The 20,901-nt window shown below is 38.8% G+C and overlaps 1 protein-coding gene across 6 annotated transcripts in view; it reads right to left on the bottom strand.

Moving 5' to 3' along the window:
* Positions 1–12,008: 12,008 nt before the first annotated feature.
* The window catches only part of grb10b (growth factor receptor-bound protein 10b), a gene marked incomplete at its 3' end in the record, with an annotated part of 98,444 nt that continues 89,551 nt past the window's right edge, over positions 12,009–20,901 (bottom strand). For 5 of the 6 annotated variants that reach the window (XM_080426178.1, XM_080426179.1, XM_080426183.1 and 2 more), the window contains 11 exons: positions 20,786–20,901; positions 19,718–19,792; positions 16,341–16,478; positions 16,049–16,159; positions 15,326–15,424; positions 13,703–13,780; positions 13,342–13,458; positions 13,071–13,137; positions 12,788–12,875; positions 12,298–12,391; positions 12,009–12,155 (listed from right to left, as the gene is read on the bottom strand). In XM_080426178.1, coding sequence (XP_080282304.1) covers positions 12,009–12,155; positions 12,298–12,391; positions 12,788–12,875; positions 13,071–13,137; positions 13,342–13,458; positions 13,703–13,780; positions 15,326–15,424; positions 16,049–16,159; positions 16,341–16,478; positions 19,718–19,792; positions 20,786–20,901 — 1,130 coding nt within the window. The remainder of the gene's footprint in view (positions 12,156–12,297; positions 12,392–12,787; positions 12,876–13,070; positions 13,138–13,341; positions 13,459–13,702; positions 13,781–15,325; positions 15,425–16,048; positions 16,160–16,340; positions 16,479–19,717; positions 19,793–20,785) is intronic. The other variant, XM_080426180.1, reaches the window with a different exon arrangement.

The following is a 20,901-nucleotide window of genomic DNA, read 5'->3' as shown; positions in this document are numbered from 1 at the left end:
CCTCCTGGCTGAAAGAAGACAACTCTTCGAAAGGGATTGTCACCTGTCAATATCAACCATTTACAAGGTTGTGTTCAGTCATCAGAGTCAGAAAAACTGTGAAGATTCACTCCAAATCTTAACCAAAAGGTGTCAGTGACAGTGGGTGATTAAATAAACAACTTCACTACTTTGTTACATTCAGACAGTAAGACACAACATCCATTCAGACAGTAGACTATACATTAGACACAACATCCATTCAAACAGTAGACTACACATTACACACAACATCCATTCAGACACTAGACTATACTTTAGACACAACATCCATTCAGACAGTAGACTATTCATTAGACACAACATCCATTCAGACAATAGACTATACTTTAGACACAACATCCATTCAGAAGGTAGACTATTCATTAGACACAACATCCATTCACACAGACACAACATCCATTCAGACAATAGATTTTTTTCTCTAGATTTTTATCCCACGATTTTATAACCCATTTTTCACCCAGTGCCAATGCCTAAGCTTGTAATCCTGGGCGCTACTCTCGCTCTGCCAGCCTGGGGAGAGCCCCGAACTGAGCTCATGCTTCAATGCATGAGGAGTGAACAGGCCGCTTCTTATCACCTAACATGGAGGAGTTTCCCCGGTTGGACGTAGAGCGTGAAAGGAACACGTTATTCCAACCAGTTCCTTTCCCCTCCATCAGGCGCCCCGGCTGACCAGGGGGAGGCAGTATAGAGACCAGGATTACTGCATGTTTTTTGTGAGGGTACCTACCCTAGGGGACACGGGGAGAACATGCAAACTCCACACAGAAAGGCCCTTTCGCCAACCCCACATAGGGTATGGGCACTGACGCAAACCCAGGACTTTACTGACTGCGCCACCGTGCCCCCGTTTCAGACAATAGATAAATGCTCATATCTCATTTGACATAATATCTTGTCTTGGCTGACTAGTTCGCTCAGCTCCATGGTGTCTGGTAACTCAGTGTCGGTCTGTAGGGATGATGACTGCTCTGTGATGCAATGATGGAGACTCACACTGCTGCTACTGCTGTCCACATACTCTGTCTGTAGGATGGGGGAAACATGCTATCAGTGGTGGACAAAGTACTCAAACCCCAGTACTTGAGTCAAAGTATAGACATTCCTGTTCAAAGATTACTCAGCTACAAGTTGCTCTGGAAAATTTGTACTGGAGTACTTTAAGTATTCAAAAGTACAAACTACAAAGCACATATTCTTAATGCATTGCAGTATTAAAATGTAGACAACTTTTCCAGCTAGACAATGTTATTAAGAAATATCAATAATAGTGAAAATAGCATTTATATATTTTCACTATATTTGAAATAGGGCTTAAGTAGGTTCATTCATAATGTAAATATTTCCTCCCTAGAAATGTAGTGGAGTCAAAAGTACAACATTTGTCTTTGAAACATAGTGGAGTGAAAGCCCTAAGTATCCAAAATTACAAATACTCAATAAAGTACAGAATCTACAGATGCTCAAACAATGTACTGTACTTAAGTATACAGTAGTACTCGTAATGCACTTTGTTACTGTCCACCACTGTGTGTATAAAGATGGGGGTGCAACGGTCTGTTGTTTGTTTGTGTAATGAAGACAGAACCTTGTTCAGGCTGACAGAAGAGAAGTGGGAGCAGTAGTCATGATGGAGGTGCATCCCCTGCGCCAACCTCCTCTTCAACGTGGCGTTCCAGTGGTTTTTGATGCTGTTGTCAGTCCTGGGAACCACACACACACACACACACACACACACACACACAGACAGTACCCTGCCTGCAAGTCCATTCTGTTCTATCCTATTCTATAAAAAAATTCACTTCAATAGTATTATAGCGCCCAATCACAACAAGACACTATAAATATAATCACTGTTGGGCAGAAACCTTGTATCTTTCATAAATGAATGCCCTACTTTGTCGTAATTTTTTTAAATAATTTTGTACGACAACTTGTAGGAGGGGTGCCAGTTCACCATACCCATAAAAAAAACTGCTCCTCGGTGCCATTAATGTATATGCAGCCCATCAGTCCACCATCTCTCTGCGTTCGTATGTTTATAGGCATTGTGTGTGTCGTGTGTGTGTGTGTGTGTGTGTGTGTGTGTGTGTGTGTGTGTGTGTGTGTGTGTGTGTGTGTGTGTACACACAGAGTGAATACTGAATTTCTATACAGGGATAAACAAAGATTCAACTATTATTCTATTCTGTTCTCTATCATGGTACTATATTGTCTTGTGTTGTACTGTACTGTACTGTATTGTGTTGTAATGCACTGTATCGTGTCATACTGTATCGTATCATTATACAGTACCTTCCAGGCAGTAGTGTAGCTATGGTACTCCAGCGGTTCCCCAGCTGTTGGTGTGCCTGGCAGAGGAGTGTGTCTTCTTCTGGGGTCCAGGCACTCTTCTTGATTTGTGGGTCCAGCTGGTTGTGCCAGTGTTCGCGACACTGCTTCCCAATGCGACCATCCATGTATTTGGAAATGACAGTCCAACGCGGACCATACTTATCAACCAGCCGTATGAGCTGAGGATAGGATAGTATAGGTTAGGTTAGGTTAGGCAAGTGTGTGTGTGTGTGTGTGTGTGTGTGTGTGTGTGTGTGTGTGTGTGTGTGTGTGTGTGTGTGTGTGTGTGTGTGTGGGGGGGATCATCTTTGAGTCATTTAGCCAACACTCTCTAAAGAAACAGTAATTATAAGGAGAATAATTCATGTGTTCTCTGTACCCTGTCATCCTCCCCTTTGCTCCAGGGTCCTTTTACCATCGCTCTATTCAGAACTATGTTCCACCGATAGTAAACCTGAAATCTTGACTTCTGCTGACAGCAACGCACACACACACACACACACACACACACACACACACACACACACACACACACACACACACACACACACACACACACACACACACACACACACAGTTTTGAGACACATTTTTTATACATTTTAATGTAATTTAAATTAATTTAATTCTAATTGGATACTATAAATCTACATTTACAAATGTTCCTTTAACTTTGTCTCTTCTCTCGAAATAGTGTTTTGTATTGTATAACGTGTGCTATGTGTGCAATATATATATTCTAATAGACTAGAATTCCTAATAGCTTTTATTCTGATGTCACATACCTTCATCTTTTGTGCTATGACAGACCACTTTGATCCATAGACCTTAATCAAGCACCGTAATTCCTTATCCTGTAGTTAAGACATCAAACAGCTATTAAACTATAGTCCCAGCCAAACATTTGTTGGCTGATAAACTTCTGTATGGGATTTTTTGGGTGTATATATTTTTGACTGACTTGTTCTGTATTATTGTTATGTGTATCTGTTCTGAATACAGTCCTCCATACATACAATCAAGATGAATGCTTAATTCTGTTTCAAACAGGTGTATTGGTATGATAAATGAAGGAAAACAATAAAGGTTATATTTGTATTGGAAATTCTGTCACACACTGTGCCTGCCTCTCATGCATTTATCTCCAGTTTCATCCTGTGCTTCCCTAACTCTCCAGCAGATGTCCCCAGTAGCTACACAATGTAGCCTACTGTCAGACACTTGACTAAGTAATAGTTGTTAATAAGGCAGATTCCTGCCGTTCTTACCTCCTTCTTGGTCCATTTAATGTCCCTGGAATGTAACAAGACAATATTATTATTATTACATCATTGATTGATGTACTTTATTTAGTAAGACATGAGAACAGTACATGACAGTACATAACAGTACATGGAAGTACAAATTCGCATCACATCACACTCCTTCATGTTATGCGTCATTTCATAACAATATTAGGATATACGTCTACGATATACGTCCAATTTCCAAAATACTGAATCTGCTCACAACGCTTGTGAGCTTTGTATCTGGATCTATAGATCCACGATTTTCGCTATTTTGGGGTGAACCCAAGAGAAAATGTTTGAAAATGTTCGCCTATAGTAATGACATTCCCAAAATATGGATGAAAGTGATTGTGGTTTATAATGTATGCGGTCGCGTTGCAGAAGAAACCCCATCGTCATGTAGAGGCATGGATCGATTCGATCTCCTCAGCGTGGATCTCACATCAGATTAGGCTAAATCTGAAAAAAATGTTGGGCTAAACAACTGAATTCGAGGTACACTAGGGGCAGGGATGTAAAGTAGCTATAAGTACATTTACTCAAGTACTGTACTTAAGTACAATTTTGAGGTTTTTACTTTACTGGAGTAGGCTATTTCAATTTTTTTTTTACTTTTACTTTTACCCCACTACATCTGCAGAGTCAAATATTGTACCTTTTAGCTACTCCACTACTACAATTATTAGACAATTGACTAGTTACTTTGTAAATGTAGATTATTATTATTATTACAAAACATACATTAACCACTTCAGCACGGCCATTTGAAAATAGCAGAACTGAATATTGATCAGATCTAATGTTAAACTTAATGACGCACTTACCAGATAGGCCTACTTTTTCTTGTACGGCTCATAATCTGTGAATCAAACACACATTCAAGCATCAGTCATTTACAACGTACTACAACTACATTAGTTGGTAATAATAATAATCATATTCATAATCATAATACAGTGGCCAAATATAAATCGGGGTTAACCTTAGCATGTTAACTATAGCTAAACGACTACGTATGTATTTATTACAAAACAACGTCATAATAAATAAACATAAATACATAAATATTTTCTTTCTATTCAGAAGTAGATCGTGTTACTTTCTGCTACAGAAAGGTGTTGGTAAGAAGAGTTGTGATCTTACAGCTGATGACGTGTCAGCTAATGATATAGAATGAAATTAAATGAAATTAAAACCCAGTAAGATAAGGCTGCAACGGCCGGCTGCACGTGCACGCGGATCTCCCTCTGATTGGCTGCAGGCAGTGGTGGAAAAAGTGCTGCAGCTGACTCAATGTTTTACTTGAGTAAAAGTATCAATACTGCAATGTATAAACTATATAAAAATCTTTTGAAAATAGCAGATCTACAAGCTCACAATGCTGCACCGCGACTCATTAGGCTCAGTATAGGCTTATAGATCGTTATTTTCAAATGGCCAAATGGGCTGAAGTGGTTAATGTAGGCCTGTGTTGTGTAATAATAATCTAAATCTACAAAGTAACTAGTAACTAAAGTTTTCAAATACTTGTAGTGGAGTAGTGAAGTAGAAGTAAAAGTATTGAAAATTGGAAATACAGGAAAGTAAAAATACCTCAAATGTACTTAAGTAGTACTACTTGAGTAAATGTACTTTTTTATTTTCAGATGATAAAATAATAAAATATTAAACATTAAATCATGTGATTATTTGTTAATTAAATGTGCCTCTACACACACGGTTTCGATATTTTCTTTTGTTGTGGTTTAAAGTGGTTCTCAAAACTTTTCATTATAAGGGAAATATTCATATTTTTGAAAAAAATCTATATTTGGATGTGTGAAATGGGACCTGGCTTCTGCATGATGGCCACTCTTACTTTTGGTACATTAAGTGTATACCTACTGATGCCAATACTTTTATACTTTCACTCAATTATCATTATCATTTTGAATTTGAAGTATTTCTACATTGAGCTATTGCTACTTTTACTTATTGAAAGTAAAAATAGAGTACTTCTTCGACCACTGCAAATCATGGGTAGACAGGGGTGATGCCAACTCAGATCTCAGATTCTGTATGATAAGAATGATGTGCTTCTGTCTTTTGAAGGTTTGTGTAAGGAATATAATACCCCATCAAATATAGTTTTAAGCACCTACAGTACAAATAAGAAGTTTCATTTAATTTCATTTCACCTCTTTCTATTTAGGAAATAGAAATTATTCTGATGGACGTGGTCAAATATCTTTATACTACTGTATGATTGATTCATTGGTAAGATGTCGTGAATCTGAAGAGTGTCATTGTCCATGGTGTAATGGCTTAAATGTGGAAATAACAGTTGAAACTTGGGAGGTTTGTCAGGAAGCTCAGATGCAGACAATTAATTCCAGATATGAGTTATTACAGTACAAGTGGCTAATATAGCATATATTGCTACTTCTCTACTTCACTGTTTTGATCCCAATTTTCCAGACCAATGTGTACAATTTTACGTGTGGAGAACGGCACACTATATTTCACTGCTTATGGCAATGCCCAGAAATCATGAGCTTAGAGCTTTTGTAAAGAAGTACTACTTGAAATTAACGGGGGTCCTCCCCTTGTAGGCCTGTTACTACACAGACACTCTATAACAATTACAATCAGAATAGTTATTTAACACTTTATCACTTACAGCACTTTGTTATGAGAACATTATAAGCCTCCAAGAAAAAGGACAAGCACACCTTCCATTTTATAGCAATGTATTAATGTTTTATTCTAATTACAATAAACAGAATATATCAGTCCCTTATTTGTACAAAAATACCTGAAAAGGTTACAATTAAGATTTATAAGCCATTCAGCTATTTACAGATTGAAGCAAAGCACATTATGAATACAGGAGCTTTCTCTTACAAAAAGAGATAACAAGTTACTGTTTTCTTTTTTGCATTCCCTGAAATACATAATAGTTTATATTTCTATATATAGATATATTTTTTACTTTACTCATTTGTACAGCCACTGTATCTTGCATTGTGACAATGGCAAATTCACAAGAGTCAAGATGATAATCATTCTATCATTGCAGGGTTGTTGCCAATTCACTTTCAATTCAGAAAACAAATTGAAACTGCAATTTAATAACTGAAATAAGAACATATCAATGTTGTCACCAGTTTGAATATGAGAAACATTTTGAGTCACACATATAGTATTTGCATTAATCAAGTACTTCATAAGTCTAACTGATACTTGGTCGTTTGACAGTGTTGCTCGCAGAACAGATTTTCTACTATCACGATGCAATCAGTCACATCTTTTTAGTTGAAAATAGGTTATTTTTGGAAAGTGACACTGTCGCACAACGAAATATTAATTAGGCTATAAATTGCGAGTGTTTCAACCTCAAACCCTGGTTCAACACAACAGTAGGGAGAATGAACACTTCCCTCTGAACGGTAGCTGTGTCGGTCATTCGGTCCATATGTCAAGTCAGGTTAGTGCAGAGAAATGCCAAATTTATGCTCCGTCGTATGGCGACAAGTGACACCATTGTACGACAAAGTATAAATGGGGCTAAAGAGGAATTATCAGAGGCACCTGCTGTGGTTACAGTTGCCTGGCTACCCAAACTGACATTTTGCAAGTTCTTGTTTGGTACATTTTGGGTGTAAAGTACTGTCTGTAGGTCACAATTTGAAACAAATGAGTCATTTACATGTTTTAGGTCTGAGCCTGAGTCACTCTCAAATGTAATGCCATTGGGTTCAGAGTTTTGAAGTCAGCTTAGGTAACCAGGCAAATATTTTAGGCTTCTTTAAGAACACCTTCGACTCAGGAAGCGAGAACCATACTGTGCTGTAAGAAGACTGAATCCACTTAATTTGCTGCAAGGATCATTTTCAAGTAAACTAATCATAAAAATCAAAACATGTCGATGGTGCAGCTAAAGGAGAAATGTCTGTTGTTACATCTCCCAGCTAAATAAAAACAAACTAAACAATATTAATGAATCCACCAATGTACTGTACATAAAAGTCCTAGAGATCCGATGGACCAGTAGTTTCCAACATGCCCCATTTCAACCCTGAGCAACCCAGATACATTCATTTCTTTTAAATGTAAAATGTACATAACCAAATCCCCTGATTTATTGTTCATCTCTTACACTGCTTGCATGTCATGGACTGTGATTGGTGTAAATGGCAAATGGCTCTTAGAAGATGAAATGCAAGTATGTTGAAGATTTTAAGGGGAGAGTGGGAGAGAAAAAAAAACAAAAACATTGCCGCTGTCTGCTTGAGCTTGATTTGAGTTCTTATTATAGGGGGGGTGAACATTTGGCTAAAATAGACGATCTACAAGCTTGTAGATGTAGTGTAAAATAGGAGGGGGCCTAGTATACAGCCCTGGGGGACTCCGGTCAACTAAGGACAGTATGGGGTTTAAGTGGTTAAACATCCACTGGCTACTGAATCCACCTTACTACCTATACTTGCTGATATTTGCCGCCATTCACTTAAATTAGAAAAAAGAAGTAGAGGAACAGTTTGTGAATGGAAATAGGCTGACTGTATCTCAATCTAAGGTCACAAAAAATAGCTAGCATCAAAAATTCAGTGACATCTGAGTAGCTTAAGAGGACTTTCAGCAAATACAAAAATATGATGTATGCCCTTTTTTAAATCCAGATTCCTTCTAGGAAACATAGTATGTCAACATAATGATATATTTTTGGGTTCTACATAATTCAATGTGCAATTTAATCTAATTGATGAAATATACTAAATACAATTTCATCATTTTGTAGAAAGGGGGTCAATGTGGTAACTAATTATAATGTTCAGTAATTTACAGTACACACGCATCGATGCAATGTTTTGTATAACAGGGCGTGTCCCTGTTGCTTTTTTAAGGGAGGATTATCCACTGAATGTATACACATTAAATCATTTACACAGCCAATACAATAGCTTTCATTGGTTATGTAATTTATGTCAATCATAACTATAGCTATGCAAATAAATCTTTGTTCAAGGGTAAAATGCCTTTTAATGTGAAATTTGATGGTCAGTGTAAAGTTACTAGAACATCTAAACTTATATTATTCTCTCTCCAAAGCAAGGCATTTAAACTGTCTGGGGAACACCTTGAGAATTAGAGAGAGAATTATGAGGCAAAGTAAAGAGATGATTTGATGATGTATGATCAACTGTGTGCACGTGTGCATTTGTTCTGTTTGAAGGGGGCAGGATTTGTTGTGCCTGGCATCACTTGATTGATCTGATATGACTTGTTAGAATGATGATTTTCATAATGAATGTGTGTAGTTCAACTGTTATAAGTACTATAGTACTGTTCGTTCATTGAAAAAGGCATTTCATAAATAAACCTTTACGGCTTTATCACAGTTATTTTTATGAACCATTTGATGAATCTGGAATCCTCCAAATGGGATCTTCAAAGATCTCGGAGATGTGATTGCAGATCAACAAGGTAACAAATAACTATTTACTGTATAGCTACAAATGCTTTTGGAAACCCAGCAATCCGTTATGTCACAACACCCCCCAGGCAAATATTTGGAATGATGACCATGACTATGAATACCAGTGTGCTTTAAATCATCACTTCATAACAAGTGTTGATGATGACAAAATCATGTTTGAGTAATCAAACATAAAAAAGAAACAAAATATACACTATCAATAGATGCTATGTCATTATAATAATAATTAATCAAACTGTTCAATCATTTCATGGTTATGACAAAAGAAAACAGTACAGAACAGCGCTGAAGGAAAATAAAAGAAATAAAGAAATTTCAAGTAATCACTCACATCCAGATAAATAAATACATTTAGCTGAAACAATACTTAAAATGATTGAGTCATTGCATTTTAGTTAAATAATGGTGACCGTGCACAGAGTATCAATATAGTGTGGCTGTTATGTATCTCAAATGATTGATATAGCTTAAGACAACCCTCAAAATAAAATGATGGCTCTTATTAACGTGGCATCACAGGTAAATACATCTCTACATATTCTGTTGGATAAAAAATAAAATAAAATAACAAAACAAAACAAAAACCAGCAAATGAACAATGAATAGATGCAGATCTAGTCCTGGAAAGTAATCTGGTAATATTGATGTGAAATGGTGTTTATCACTGCAGGAAAGTTATTCCTTGTGCAGACTATTGTAATTTGTTGTCTGAGAAACCAGTTCTCAATGGTGAGATAGTCAACAGAAGGTAATTCTTGGGGTTGTATTAAACTGAAATCATATTTCGGTAAACCGCTTTTGTGAGAAATTGCAGCAAACTTCAGGCCTGGCATTTAACACTTGCTCACAGCATTAATTACATATGTTGTTGAATGCATGATACACTTTTTCGGCACAGTACAAATAGTTTCATTGAGCCACACATGATCCGTTTGAAAGACCTTAGTTGGAAATCAACTAGCTTGTCTCTAAATTGTTAAACCACACCTGTCTCAGACATAAGGTAAGTTGACTTACCTTATGTCCAATTCACTTAAGTAATTCAATGAAGCTCATTGCCCTCTGTTCACAGTGTTCTGATCTCACATAAACACAAATCAGAAGCCAAAGCCGATTTAGACACATGCTATCATACTCAATGGTCCTGTATTTGCGGTCAAAGAGTTATAGTCCTAAAAGATGAATTGAGACGGAATAACAGATTTGAGTTTGTACACTTTGAGCTTGTGTAGTTGGATAAGAGTGTCCTTTATACTTGTTCATTATTAAGTGGGAGTACCTGGTGAAGGGCATGCTAGTGGTTCTACCTCCTTGTGCAATGGTGAAGGGAAATAGGCCAAATAACAACTTTAAAACTTGAAAGTCCTCTATTATCTTATCATCATTGTCTTGCAAGAGACAGCACCACACTTTTGAAGCACCTGGATTGACGGATTGCTACAGGGCCAGTGAATCATCTCTACATACTGATCATGAAACTGCACTTGTTAATAGTCTCAGAGTAGCCTTGGATCAAGACTTTCATAAATGTATTCATCTATGATACTATCATAGACTATCATCTATGATAGTCTTGATCCAAGGCTAGTCTCAGAGTAGCTCACTCTAGTAGTAAAAGTCTTACTGTCTGAATGACTTTGAGTTTGAAATGCATAAACATTCTGTAGACTTGAATGGGTAGAAGAGAACTGAATGCCCATAGTAATGGATAATTTACTGTGTGGTAGAATAACAACCAGGGGATAATCGTACTGTATATAGCTTGAGGAACCGAATATAACATGGTTATTCGGTTTTGAATGGTGTTCTCTGGCTTGACTGGGAAAAAATATAGGAGTTGAAATTATCAAGAAAGTGGAGACAGAGAAGAAAAAGAAAAAATAATAATGCAAAAGCATTTTGGCAATGATACAAAATTGTAATGAATCGATCGATGACAAAATGAAAAATTGTATTATCAGAGATAAGCAGATGGACCCCTGTGACAGTCAAATCCTGTGTTGATCAGCAAGTGTTTCTTGAAGATTACATACCATAATTACAAATTATTCCGTAGCTAGTACTGTTCCATGCTAGTTTGACAAGACAATGGGTAAAACAAAACAAAAAACCCTCTCCCCTTGATGTCTCCAAACCTCAGCTATGGCTCTTCCTGTTGAAATCCAGCATGCCTTTACATGCCTGTGCCACTGGAGGGCAGTGGTGCTGTGTCGTAGGTCAGTAAACGGTGGAGAAATCATCAAGGGCTCCTCCCAGTACGGTGAGTGCAAAACTAAGAGACGCTCAAATGTCCATCTATAGGCTGTGATGATCCGATCAAACAAAAACACTCCTGTTTGATCTGAAAAAAAGTGGTCCAAACTAAAACACTGTACTGTTGATTGTCCAGTTGAAGGAAATTAAGATGACAATTTAACTGTAGGATAAATTGTACTGGTAAAAAGAGTCCAAGCTTATTGATGTGTATAAAGATTACGAAAGCTCTTATGATGGCATAAGATGGCAGGTCCATCTCCTTGACTGTAGCTTCTCATATCCTGTTGTTCCATCCCCTGATGGAAATGTAGCACGGAGGAAGCCTTGTGAAATGTGAAGTTGAGCGTCACACACCTCAACGTCCAAGCAACCAAACAATGAATCAACCAACCACATGATTCAGCAGTCTCCGGCGTACTCACGATGAGAAAAATAAAAACAAAACAACAGCAACAACGAAACATTAGTTCATTCACCAGCTTCTCAAAAAAATAAAAACAAAAGAACCAACCAACAGGCAAATTCTGTCGGTTTCTTGTTTTTGTGTTTTTTAGGCAGAGTCAGGTCAAGTGATAGGAGTCATGGAGTCACGGGATCAAACGGTGTCATAAGGCCACAATGGTGCAGGGGTGTCTGAGTTTGCAAGGCAGCACTCCTCTGTTGAGCTGGTAGAACTCCACCAGCTGGATCAGGTCGGTGAATTTAGTGGATCCGTCGTCAAGACTGAAGAAGATCTGACCGTCCTCTTCACACTGATTAAGGTGTAGCCATTCATAAAAAGGGATATACCATGTTGTAAAAGAAAGGAGAGAATGCAGTGAATATGACAACATCTGATTCTCTTTTCACATCAACAAATAATAATAAACGTAATAGTATTCAAGAGATGCCTACCGGTAGTATCTGGAAATGTTTAATTTTCTGGTGATGGCACAGTGTGAGGACAAACGCCTTGGGGTTGCTTTGACTGACTCTCAGCAGAAACAATCTGTACAGAGAGAAGAAAAGGAAGAACTTGAGGGAATGGTTCAAGTTACCCAATTAACCTCAACAGTTCAAATGAAGGTAAGAGGTAATTCAGACTGCGATTCTGTTATTTTTCTCCACAACGTTCTAATGCTTAATTTATGCCCCGTCATATGACCGTCTCCCACCCTAAAACTGCTGATCTACAAGCTCACAATGCACCATGTGAGTTTGTAGGTCTGCTAATTTCGGCACGGCAAAAAGGAAACAACATTCATGACACTGATGAGTGTATGGGACCTTGTATGTAATGGATCCAGATTTATATGTACACCACAACATTGTATTGACTTTTAATATTTACAATTAAAAGGCGCCAACACAACCTCATGAATCTGTGTCACCAGATCAGTCTTACCCATCCACTTGTCCCTGCTGGTGGATCATGCGATGAGATTCCTCTCTGGTTATCCTGCCATGGAACCATAGCTGGGCTACGTGGATGACTGTAGAAATCAGAGAAAGAATCTAGGTCAGCCACTTTAGCATTTTACTGAATTGCTAAATTGTATATCTTACTAAATGAAAAAAAGTCCTAATTTTAGAAGATGCTCTTGCTTTAGCTTTTTGAACCAAAATGTGGGTTACCAGAAAAAAGGTATTAGAAAACATGCTTAGTAAATCCATGTGTCAGTATTTACCTGAGCTTAGCGAAGAGTGATGCAGCGGACTGTGACAGCCCAGGATATTCATTCTTTGACTCCTCTTCTGAGATAGACGCCACAAAACAACACAACAGAGATTCATTCAAGATTGAGTATCAATCCGAGAAATTAGATCACAGTGTTTCATAATCTTCCAAAATTTGTCATGCCAAGGACCGGGCTCTAAACAAAACTGAAAATGGCAAATAACAACATGCCCAAAATATGGAAACTGGCACAAAAATCTTATGCATTTTATTCTACTTACCCTCCAGGCATGTCCCTCCTCCATGGCAGCACTCTGAGCCTCCACAGGGTTGTCAATCACCCTGCCTATCCTCCCTGAGAAATCCATGGCTACAAGTGAGTTCTCTGACACACTCCGCTAGTGGGCAACAAAGAGACATGTGGATTACATAGACAGCCAGTGGCAGAAGGAAGTCCAAAATGGTATACTGTATTTGTAATATAAATATATATATATATATATATATATATATATATATATATATATATATATATATATATATATATTTATATATATAATAAGAATAAGAATAAGAATATTATTATTATCATCATTAATATTATTATTATTAGAGAGAGAGAGAGAATTACTTTTGTCTTACCACAGGTGTTGAGAAGTGTGATAATAAGGTTTTCCTCTGTTGGGGAATCTTATAGTTTTGATACAGTACGATCCCATACTGTGGACAAAAAGAGAACCATTGGTGAAACAAAAGACAAGATGCATTCTTGATCAGCAATCAACCACATCCTTAAATAATATATAATCTAACAATTTTTGAATAAATAAGAGTAGTTTGAAGTGACTTGTGTATAAAATTGATAAACATTGTGTCAAGTCCAAACTGCTATGCGGGCCAGTAGTCTGGTATAGAGGTCATACACCTTTCCAGCATGTGACCCAACTTGATTAAAGTCTTGCCAGATGAACTAGTCTCAACTCTGTCAGTACTACGTACGTCTAGTCATTTTTTCTTTTTATCCCGCGATTTTGTAACCCTTATTTTTCACCCGGTGCCAATTTTCGAAGTGATCCTGGGCGCTACACTCCCCTCACCAGCCTAGGGAGGCCAGGGCCGAGCTCATGCCTCCTTCAATGCATGAGAGCCAACTGACCTTCTTTTCACCTCACAGGGGGGAGTTTCCCTGGTTGGACGTAGCGCGTGGAAGGAACACGTTATTCCAACCAGTTCCCTTCTCCTCCATCAGGCGCCCCGGCTGTCATGGGGGAGGCGGTATAGCTACCAGGATTACTACATGTTTTTGTGAGGGTATTAACTACCCTGAGAGACACGGGGAGAACATGCAAACTCCACACAGAGTAGGCCCTTTCACCAACCCCACCTAGGGTATGGGCGCTGATGACGCGGAGGAGAAGACACGCCCACAGCATCCCCGGCGGGAATCGAACCCAGGACCTTCTAGCTGTGAGGCGACAGCGCTACCGACTGCGCCACTGTGTTAGTACTCTAGTCATGAGGGGACCTAACAGAAATAGACCCGTCACCAAATTCAGGTCCCAACCTAGTTTATGAAATGTAATTTCAGTAATCAGTATAACCTTGGCTGATAAAGACAACACTCAAAAAGCAAAAAGAAAGGCACAGAGTTGTGTCCCAAACAAGACCATTAGGGGCCTATGTTTGGCCAACACATTTTTTCCCACTACATCAAACCTCTTTGTCAAAAATAGCCGATCTACAAGTTCACAATGCGTAGCAACGTGACACATTGTGAGCAAGTAGATTTTTTTTTTTGTGACATAGGGATGCAAGGGTTCAAGTGGTTAATACTGAAAAGGCTGAGGGCCCTATTTTTGCCAGTGCCTTACCCATTATCCCTAAACTTCTTTGCCATTTAAAAAAAAAACATCTTCAAATAGTTCAAATAGCCAATCTACAAGCTCACAACGTCGATGTAGATCGGCTAGTTGAACTATTTGAAAATGTTTTTAAAAAATAGTAAAAAAATGTCAAAGAAGTTTAGGGATAATGGGTAAGGCATAAGCCTGTCACAATTATTACATAATAGTCTAATCGCAATTATTTTATATAATCGCAATTATTTTTCAGGCATGCAAACAGCCCCGAGGTGAAAAAGGTGACAACATGTCGTTTTTTTCGGGTCAGGTGTCACACAATTGCCCTATTTGGATTCAAAACGGCTATTGTAGCTGAAAAGCTACAAGTTGAGATGGATCACAGCTGACAGCAACGTTACTGTACCTTGAAGAGACGGAAGGTGGTCATCCAGCAGGTCCGGCTCTGCTCATCCTCAGCACACAAAATTCTCAGCTCCTTCAGCTCTGCACGGCCTTTGTTGGGCTGTCAATGAACATATATCAGCCCGTCAGAACAACAACGACAAGAGCAACAGAAGTAATATAAGTAGCAGTGAATTATCCAGCTTGTCAGATCCTTCCTTCCTTTGTATCTCCTTTTGGCTACTGACTAGTAATGACTAACAACAACATTTAAACACTATAACAACAACAACAAAAACGATTGCCCACGAGACGCATACAGTATGCAGACACCACAACTGTATAGACTGGGATAAAAGAAATGTTATAACATATCACTCAAGATGCAATAGGTACTGTCAAAAGTCTATGGTCTAAGGCTAAGCATCGGGACAGTGAGCTAAAACTAATTGAATTTGGGTGTACAATGTAATACCAGTTATATAATTAGAGAACAATATAAGGAAAAAGAGTTATGTTTTTTTTCATATCGGTCATCGCTGGTCTGTGTTGTAAAATGATGTTGCAATGAACAATCATTTCAGCACACTGTCCCATTGTGTATGTCTGGTGATGTGCTTTTAATTCAGCACACATGAGGCATACAGTAGATCAAATCAGATGAATAGGACATGTATCCAATGTCTCTTCACATCATCAGTCCTTAAAAACCAGCCTCATCTAGCAAAAAAAATCGGAACCTTACCTTGATACAGAACTCGTATTCTGTGGGTGCGCCGTGCTGCTTCTTGCCTGTGATGACAGTGAAGATGTTACTGTCCTCTATGTCTGCAAGTAACTGTAGATGCCTGGGCTCCTGTAGACAGAAATAATGTATTATGTCAGAACATTACATTAAAGAAACACAGAATAATTGTATGGCCCTCATTAAACAGTTTTTGACACACTGAGGTATATTAATATGTATTTATGACCAAAACACAATATACTGGCAGATACAATAATATAGATATATAAAGAACAGAGGTGTTGGTCACCTTTGAAGTTCCTTTTGTAGAGCAGTAAAGTCCTGATCTTCGCAGGAACATGTAGAGCTTCTTCCATGACTTCCTGCCCAGTTCCTTCACATACAGATACCCTTGGATCTCGGGACAGCCACTGGAGGATAGGAAGTTCTGAGAGGAGAGAAGGAAGGAGCGAAAGATAGAAGGAACCAGGATGTGAAGGGAGAAAGATAGGTCGGTCGTTTTAACATCTTGTACTTTTGTTAAGGGTGATTTATCTTTCTTTTCTAAGACCCAAAATAGATGCAGGAAGACCCAAGACGCAAAACGGATGCAGGAAACATGGCACCAGATGGCAATTGGTCACATTGAATTAGTCATATAAAAAATAACCGATCTACAAGCTCACAATGTGTCGCAGTGTGCATCCGTTTTGGAAAGATTCAAAAGGATTTCCCAACTTAAATTGAATAAAACAGTGGCTGGTAATTCAGTGGTCTGAAAGCACATACTGTACATAAGATAAATAACATGAACATCTTATGTTTCTTTAATGAAAGAGCTGATCTATGTGAAAAGTGTTCAGGTAACCCCTATTGTCATTTGGTACTAAAACTAAAATTGACGTGACTTTTATTTTGAGGGGGGCCATTGCCTTTCGGGCAATGGTAGGAGAAACACTAAATCATTCAGCGACATAAATGCAGTGTGAAAGTGCCTGGAATCATTCCAGGCAATTAATAAGGAGTGGCTGGTGAGAGAAGACAAAGCAGGGCTAGTCCTAGATCCACCAGTTCTTGGTCTCCACCCTCTTAACTTCCTCCTCCTTACTGGATGGGGAGCAGAATAGAAGAACTTGGTTGATACAGTACATGCCACAGGCAATGGTGGCTAGTGTGTGAGTCTAGTGTGTAAGGTGCCCTACAGCAGTGGTTTTCAAACTTTTTCATGTCAAGGACCCCCAAAATGATATGTATTTGGCCGCGGAACCCCCCATCTCAAAATATGTTGTTCCAGGGACCCCCCAGAAGCAAAGATTTGAGTTAGAAATTTTCACTTTAAAAATACATATATTCAAAGGTTTGCAGGTTTCACTATTTTTTAATCGCCAAAGTATAAAAAGTTAAAGTGGTTAAAATGATTGTGATCCTATATTAACACATTTTGCTGGGGTTCTCAAAGTGGGGGTCCCCGGACCCCACTTTGAGAACCAATGCCCTACAGAGTTCACAGGCTACTGTGTACATGCCACACACAATAGCAGGGCCATCACAACACCTAACAAAGGAAACAGCAAGATCCCTCAAGCCTGATTATTTATACTTTGTCGTGCCAAAGTACCAAGACCGAGAGCAGTGATCCATACTGGGACGTACTGTGAGCTAGGGACCTGTCAACAAGAATCGGGTTGCATGGGAGAAAATGTCGTATCGTCTCTCTGTCGGGGTGGAAACCTCATAAGTCCAAAACTGTTACTTTCTCGATTCAAAATTCAAAATGAGCAAAAGTAGCAGATGGAGATGGAGAAGCTCAAAAACGTGTTACTTGGCACCGCGTTTCGAGCTTGCAAATCTGCTACTTTTAATACTTTTGTGCGACGCTGTAAGTGTGATCAAGTAGGGCGTTAATTTAAGAAAAAGCACAACAAAGTTAGAATATGGAGATAAGAGGTTTCTGCCCGACAGCAACCATATGTTGAAAGACCCAGGACTAAAATACACTGACACAGAACTTTTTTTAATAGGTTTTTTTTACGTTCTTTTACACAGAACCAGAGATAACGCGATCCGAAGATTTACTGCTCCATTCACTTCCTGGTTAACTTATTACTTAAAAATCCTGTATCCTCGGCTCCGGTGTACTTTTTTTTTTTTACTATGTATTTTTGGCCGAGACATGCTATTTTCAAAGGCGTATAAAAGCGAACGGGAGGTCGCAATGACATTTATTGATTTTTTCACGGAAGCACAGTTAAACTGTGATTAGCAAAATCGAAAAATCGCTGGCAGTGGGTGAGTTTTTTAATGTATACACTCTGGCAGTTAAAGAGTTAATAATCTGCCCATGGAATACATATAGTATGTCATGGTGCTGATCTCTGCTAGGAGCATTAAAACCTCAATTCCCAGGAGTTGAAAGTCTTGAATATGTCCCAGGTGTCTGATGTATGGTATTAACCCATTCAATCCGGGAAAGCATCTGTGTCATTTTAAGATTTCTTTGATTATGAGCTTGTAGATCTGCTATTTTAGAAAAATCGTGAAAATTATATAATTAAATGATATTTTTACAAGCTCACAACGCCTCGCAACGCAACTAGATAGGGTTCATGTGGTTAAATTTCTGGAAATGTCACACGTCTTAGTGTTCATTTCCATTGCATCACCCTGCAGTACCCCATTTTCTTGTCAGATGCAGAGATGACAAGACTTGTTTGTCAAGGTATTATAACTTGTCATTTTGCATTCACACAGAGTTCCTCAGAGAACATTATCTCTAGCATCTCAACTCACGACAAAAAACAGAGCCCAGTTCAGAAACTGTTTCTGGTTTTGACAGGGCAACAACTGTCTGCAAAGATCTTCTGTTTAGAATTGGCTGCAGTTCCGATTCACGCTATATCCATTAATTTACTGACTCATCTTGGTGAAGCATGATGGTGCATAATGCCTCAGCCTAATACACAGCTATAGTTTTGCAAATGGCACGGTGATGGAATGGACTCCACTTTGTATTGTTTTGACTCTGACAGCTCTATTATGTACATGACACGACAGAAAGCCAGACTGTGTGTAAACCTCTCAAGCTCTTAAAAAAAAATCCCATGAATCCTCTCCTTTTTTTCCTCTCTCTTTCTCTCTCTCTCTGCTTGTCTGATTGCCTCCCAGACTTCATTTTTCATATCTCTTGCACGATCTCTGCAGGCCCCGCGGCAGTGTGCGAGGCAGGTCGTTAGCGTGACACACGTGTATGAATTTGTACTGTGCTAACATACAGTAGGTAGGCAGGGCACTGTATGTTCCGTTTGTGATTGCTTAATTCCACTTGTCATACAAGTCAGGCTTGCGGTGCGTGCGCCGAGACAGTTATGTGTCAACACAGGATCAACGGTAGTTATTACTCCAGGCCCGACGAGACACGCTGTCGTCTAAGGGTCAAAAGTGAAGTATGTTAGCATGATGATAGACAATGTGCAGCGTGCTCGCTTCCAGGCCTAATTTATACTTTGCCGTTCCACCGTGTGGCTTGCTGGAAATAACCGAAATTTTGGATAGCGACGCGATCATGCGACGACGTGTAAATTAGCATTGAGATGGAATGACAAATGACCCAATGAAGATGGGTGCAAAAGCGTGCGTAAGTGTGCAAGTCGTGCATGCTCACGTGCTGCGTGTGGGTGCTCTGTGTACCTGTAGGAGCTGAGGTGGTGGAATCGTACCATTGGTTTCCTGGCACCATGCAACCATGTGCTCCGGGAAAAATGTCTGGTGAGAGAGACAGCGAGAGGCAGAGAGAATGTGCGAAAGAAAGAGAGGGAGGGAGGGAGAGAGAGTGAGTGAGAGAATGACAGATGGAAAGAAAGAGCATCAAGATATCAATAACTCACTATGAAAACAACTGTGGTTTAAGAAAACCTGACTGACTGAAAATGATACAAGCACAGTTATGACGACGGTAAATTGCAATATTTCACAACAATAAAGAAAATGAACAGAGACATGGAGACATTTTGACAAGGAACATTCCTTTCATTTCATCCCTAAGTAAATTACACCATCACTGTACCGCCAAACCCCTCCTTCTAAAGACCAGTCATCATTTGATCGAACTGTCTGACACCACATAAAACTGTCACAAGTTTTACACAGTACAAAATGTCTCCCCCAACTTTTAAAAAGGGATCTGCTGTTTGCTTTTGAATAAATTAAATCCCAATAAAACACAATCTATAATTTCGCTGTCGCAGGAATCATATTGTCAATGATTCATGTAAACACACATGTCTAAGTAAAACTGCAAATACTGTTCTTGTGATGGTTGGAACAAGATGTAACTTTTCATGTGGTTTACCACACCAACACCATCAAAGCAAACCTATCAAATTGTATAAAAATGCTTTGCTTGTAGGCAGTTTAACCACTTAAAACCTATATACTTCATTGACCGTGGTCCCCCAGGGGTCTATACTTGGTCCTCTCCTTTTCCCCCCCTATTACAGCAAATCTCTTCGCCTAAAATAGCCGATTAATCTAGATGTGCTTATTTTTTCATCGAATGTTCTCCTATTTTCACAGAAGTTCACCTATTATGACATATCCGGAATAGGGTCCATGTAGTTAAAGGAAAGTAGATATGTCTGCAACACTGCTGATCCATATTAGGACACAAGCAGGTGATGTTATTACTTATTTCAGTAAGGAGAGTATGGGAGAGACAATAGCATGCTCAAATAAATACAAAAAGAATCAAGCAAATACCAGGGGATTTTTGAAGAATTCATATTTGGCATAATTTTTTCTGAAGAGGAGTCTGCTGTCACTGCTCATGGAGGCTTGGACCTGAACCACCAGCTCATGGTCTTCTAGACACCGCT

This window comes from Gymnoscopelus braueri (assembly GCF_963280865.1).
Source record: "Gymnoscopelus braueri genome assembly, chromosome: 4".
NCBI classification, from domain to species: domain Eukaryota; kingdom Metazoa; phylum Chordata; class Actinopteri; order Myctophiformes; family Myctophidae; genus Gymnoscopelus; species Gymnoscopelus braueri.
This window is presented reverse-complemented; position numbering and strand designations above follow the sequence as displayed.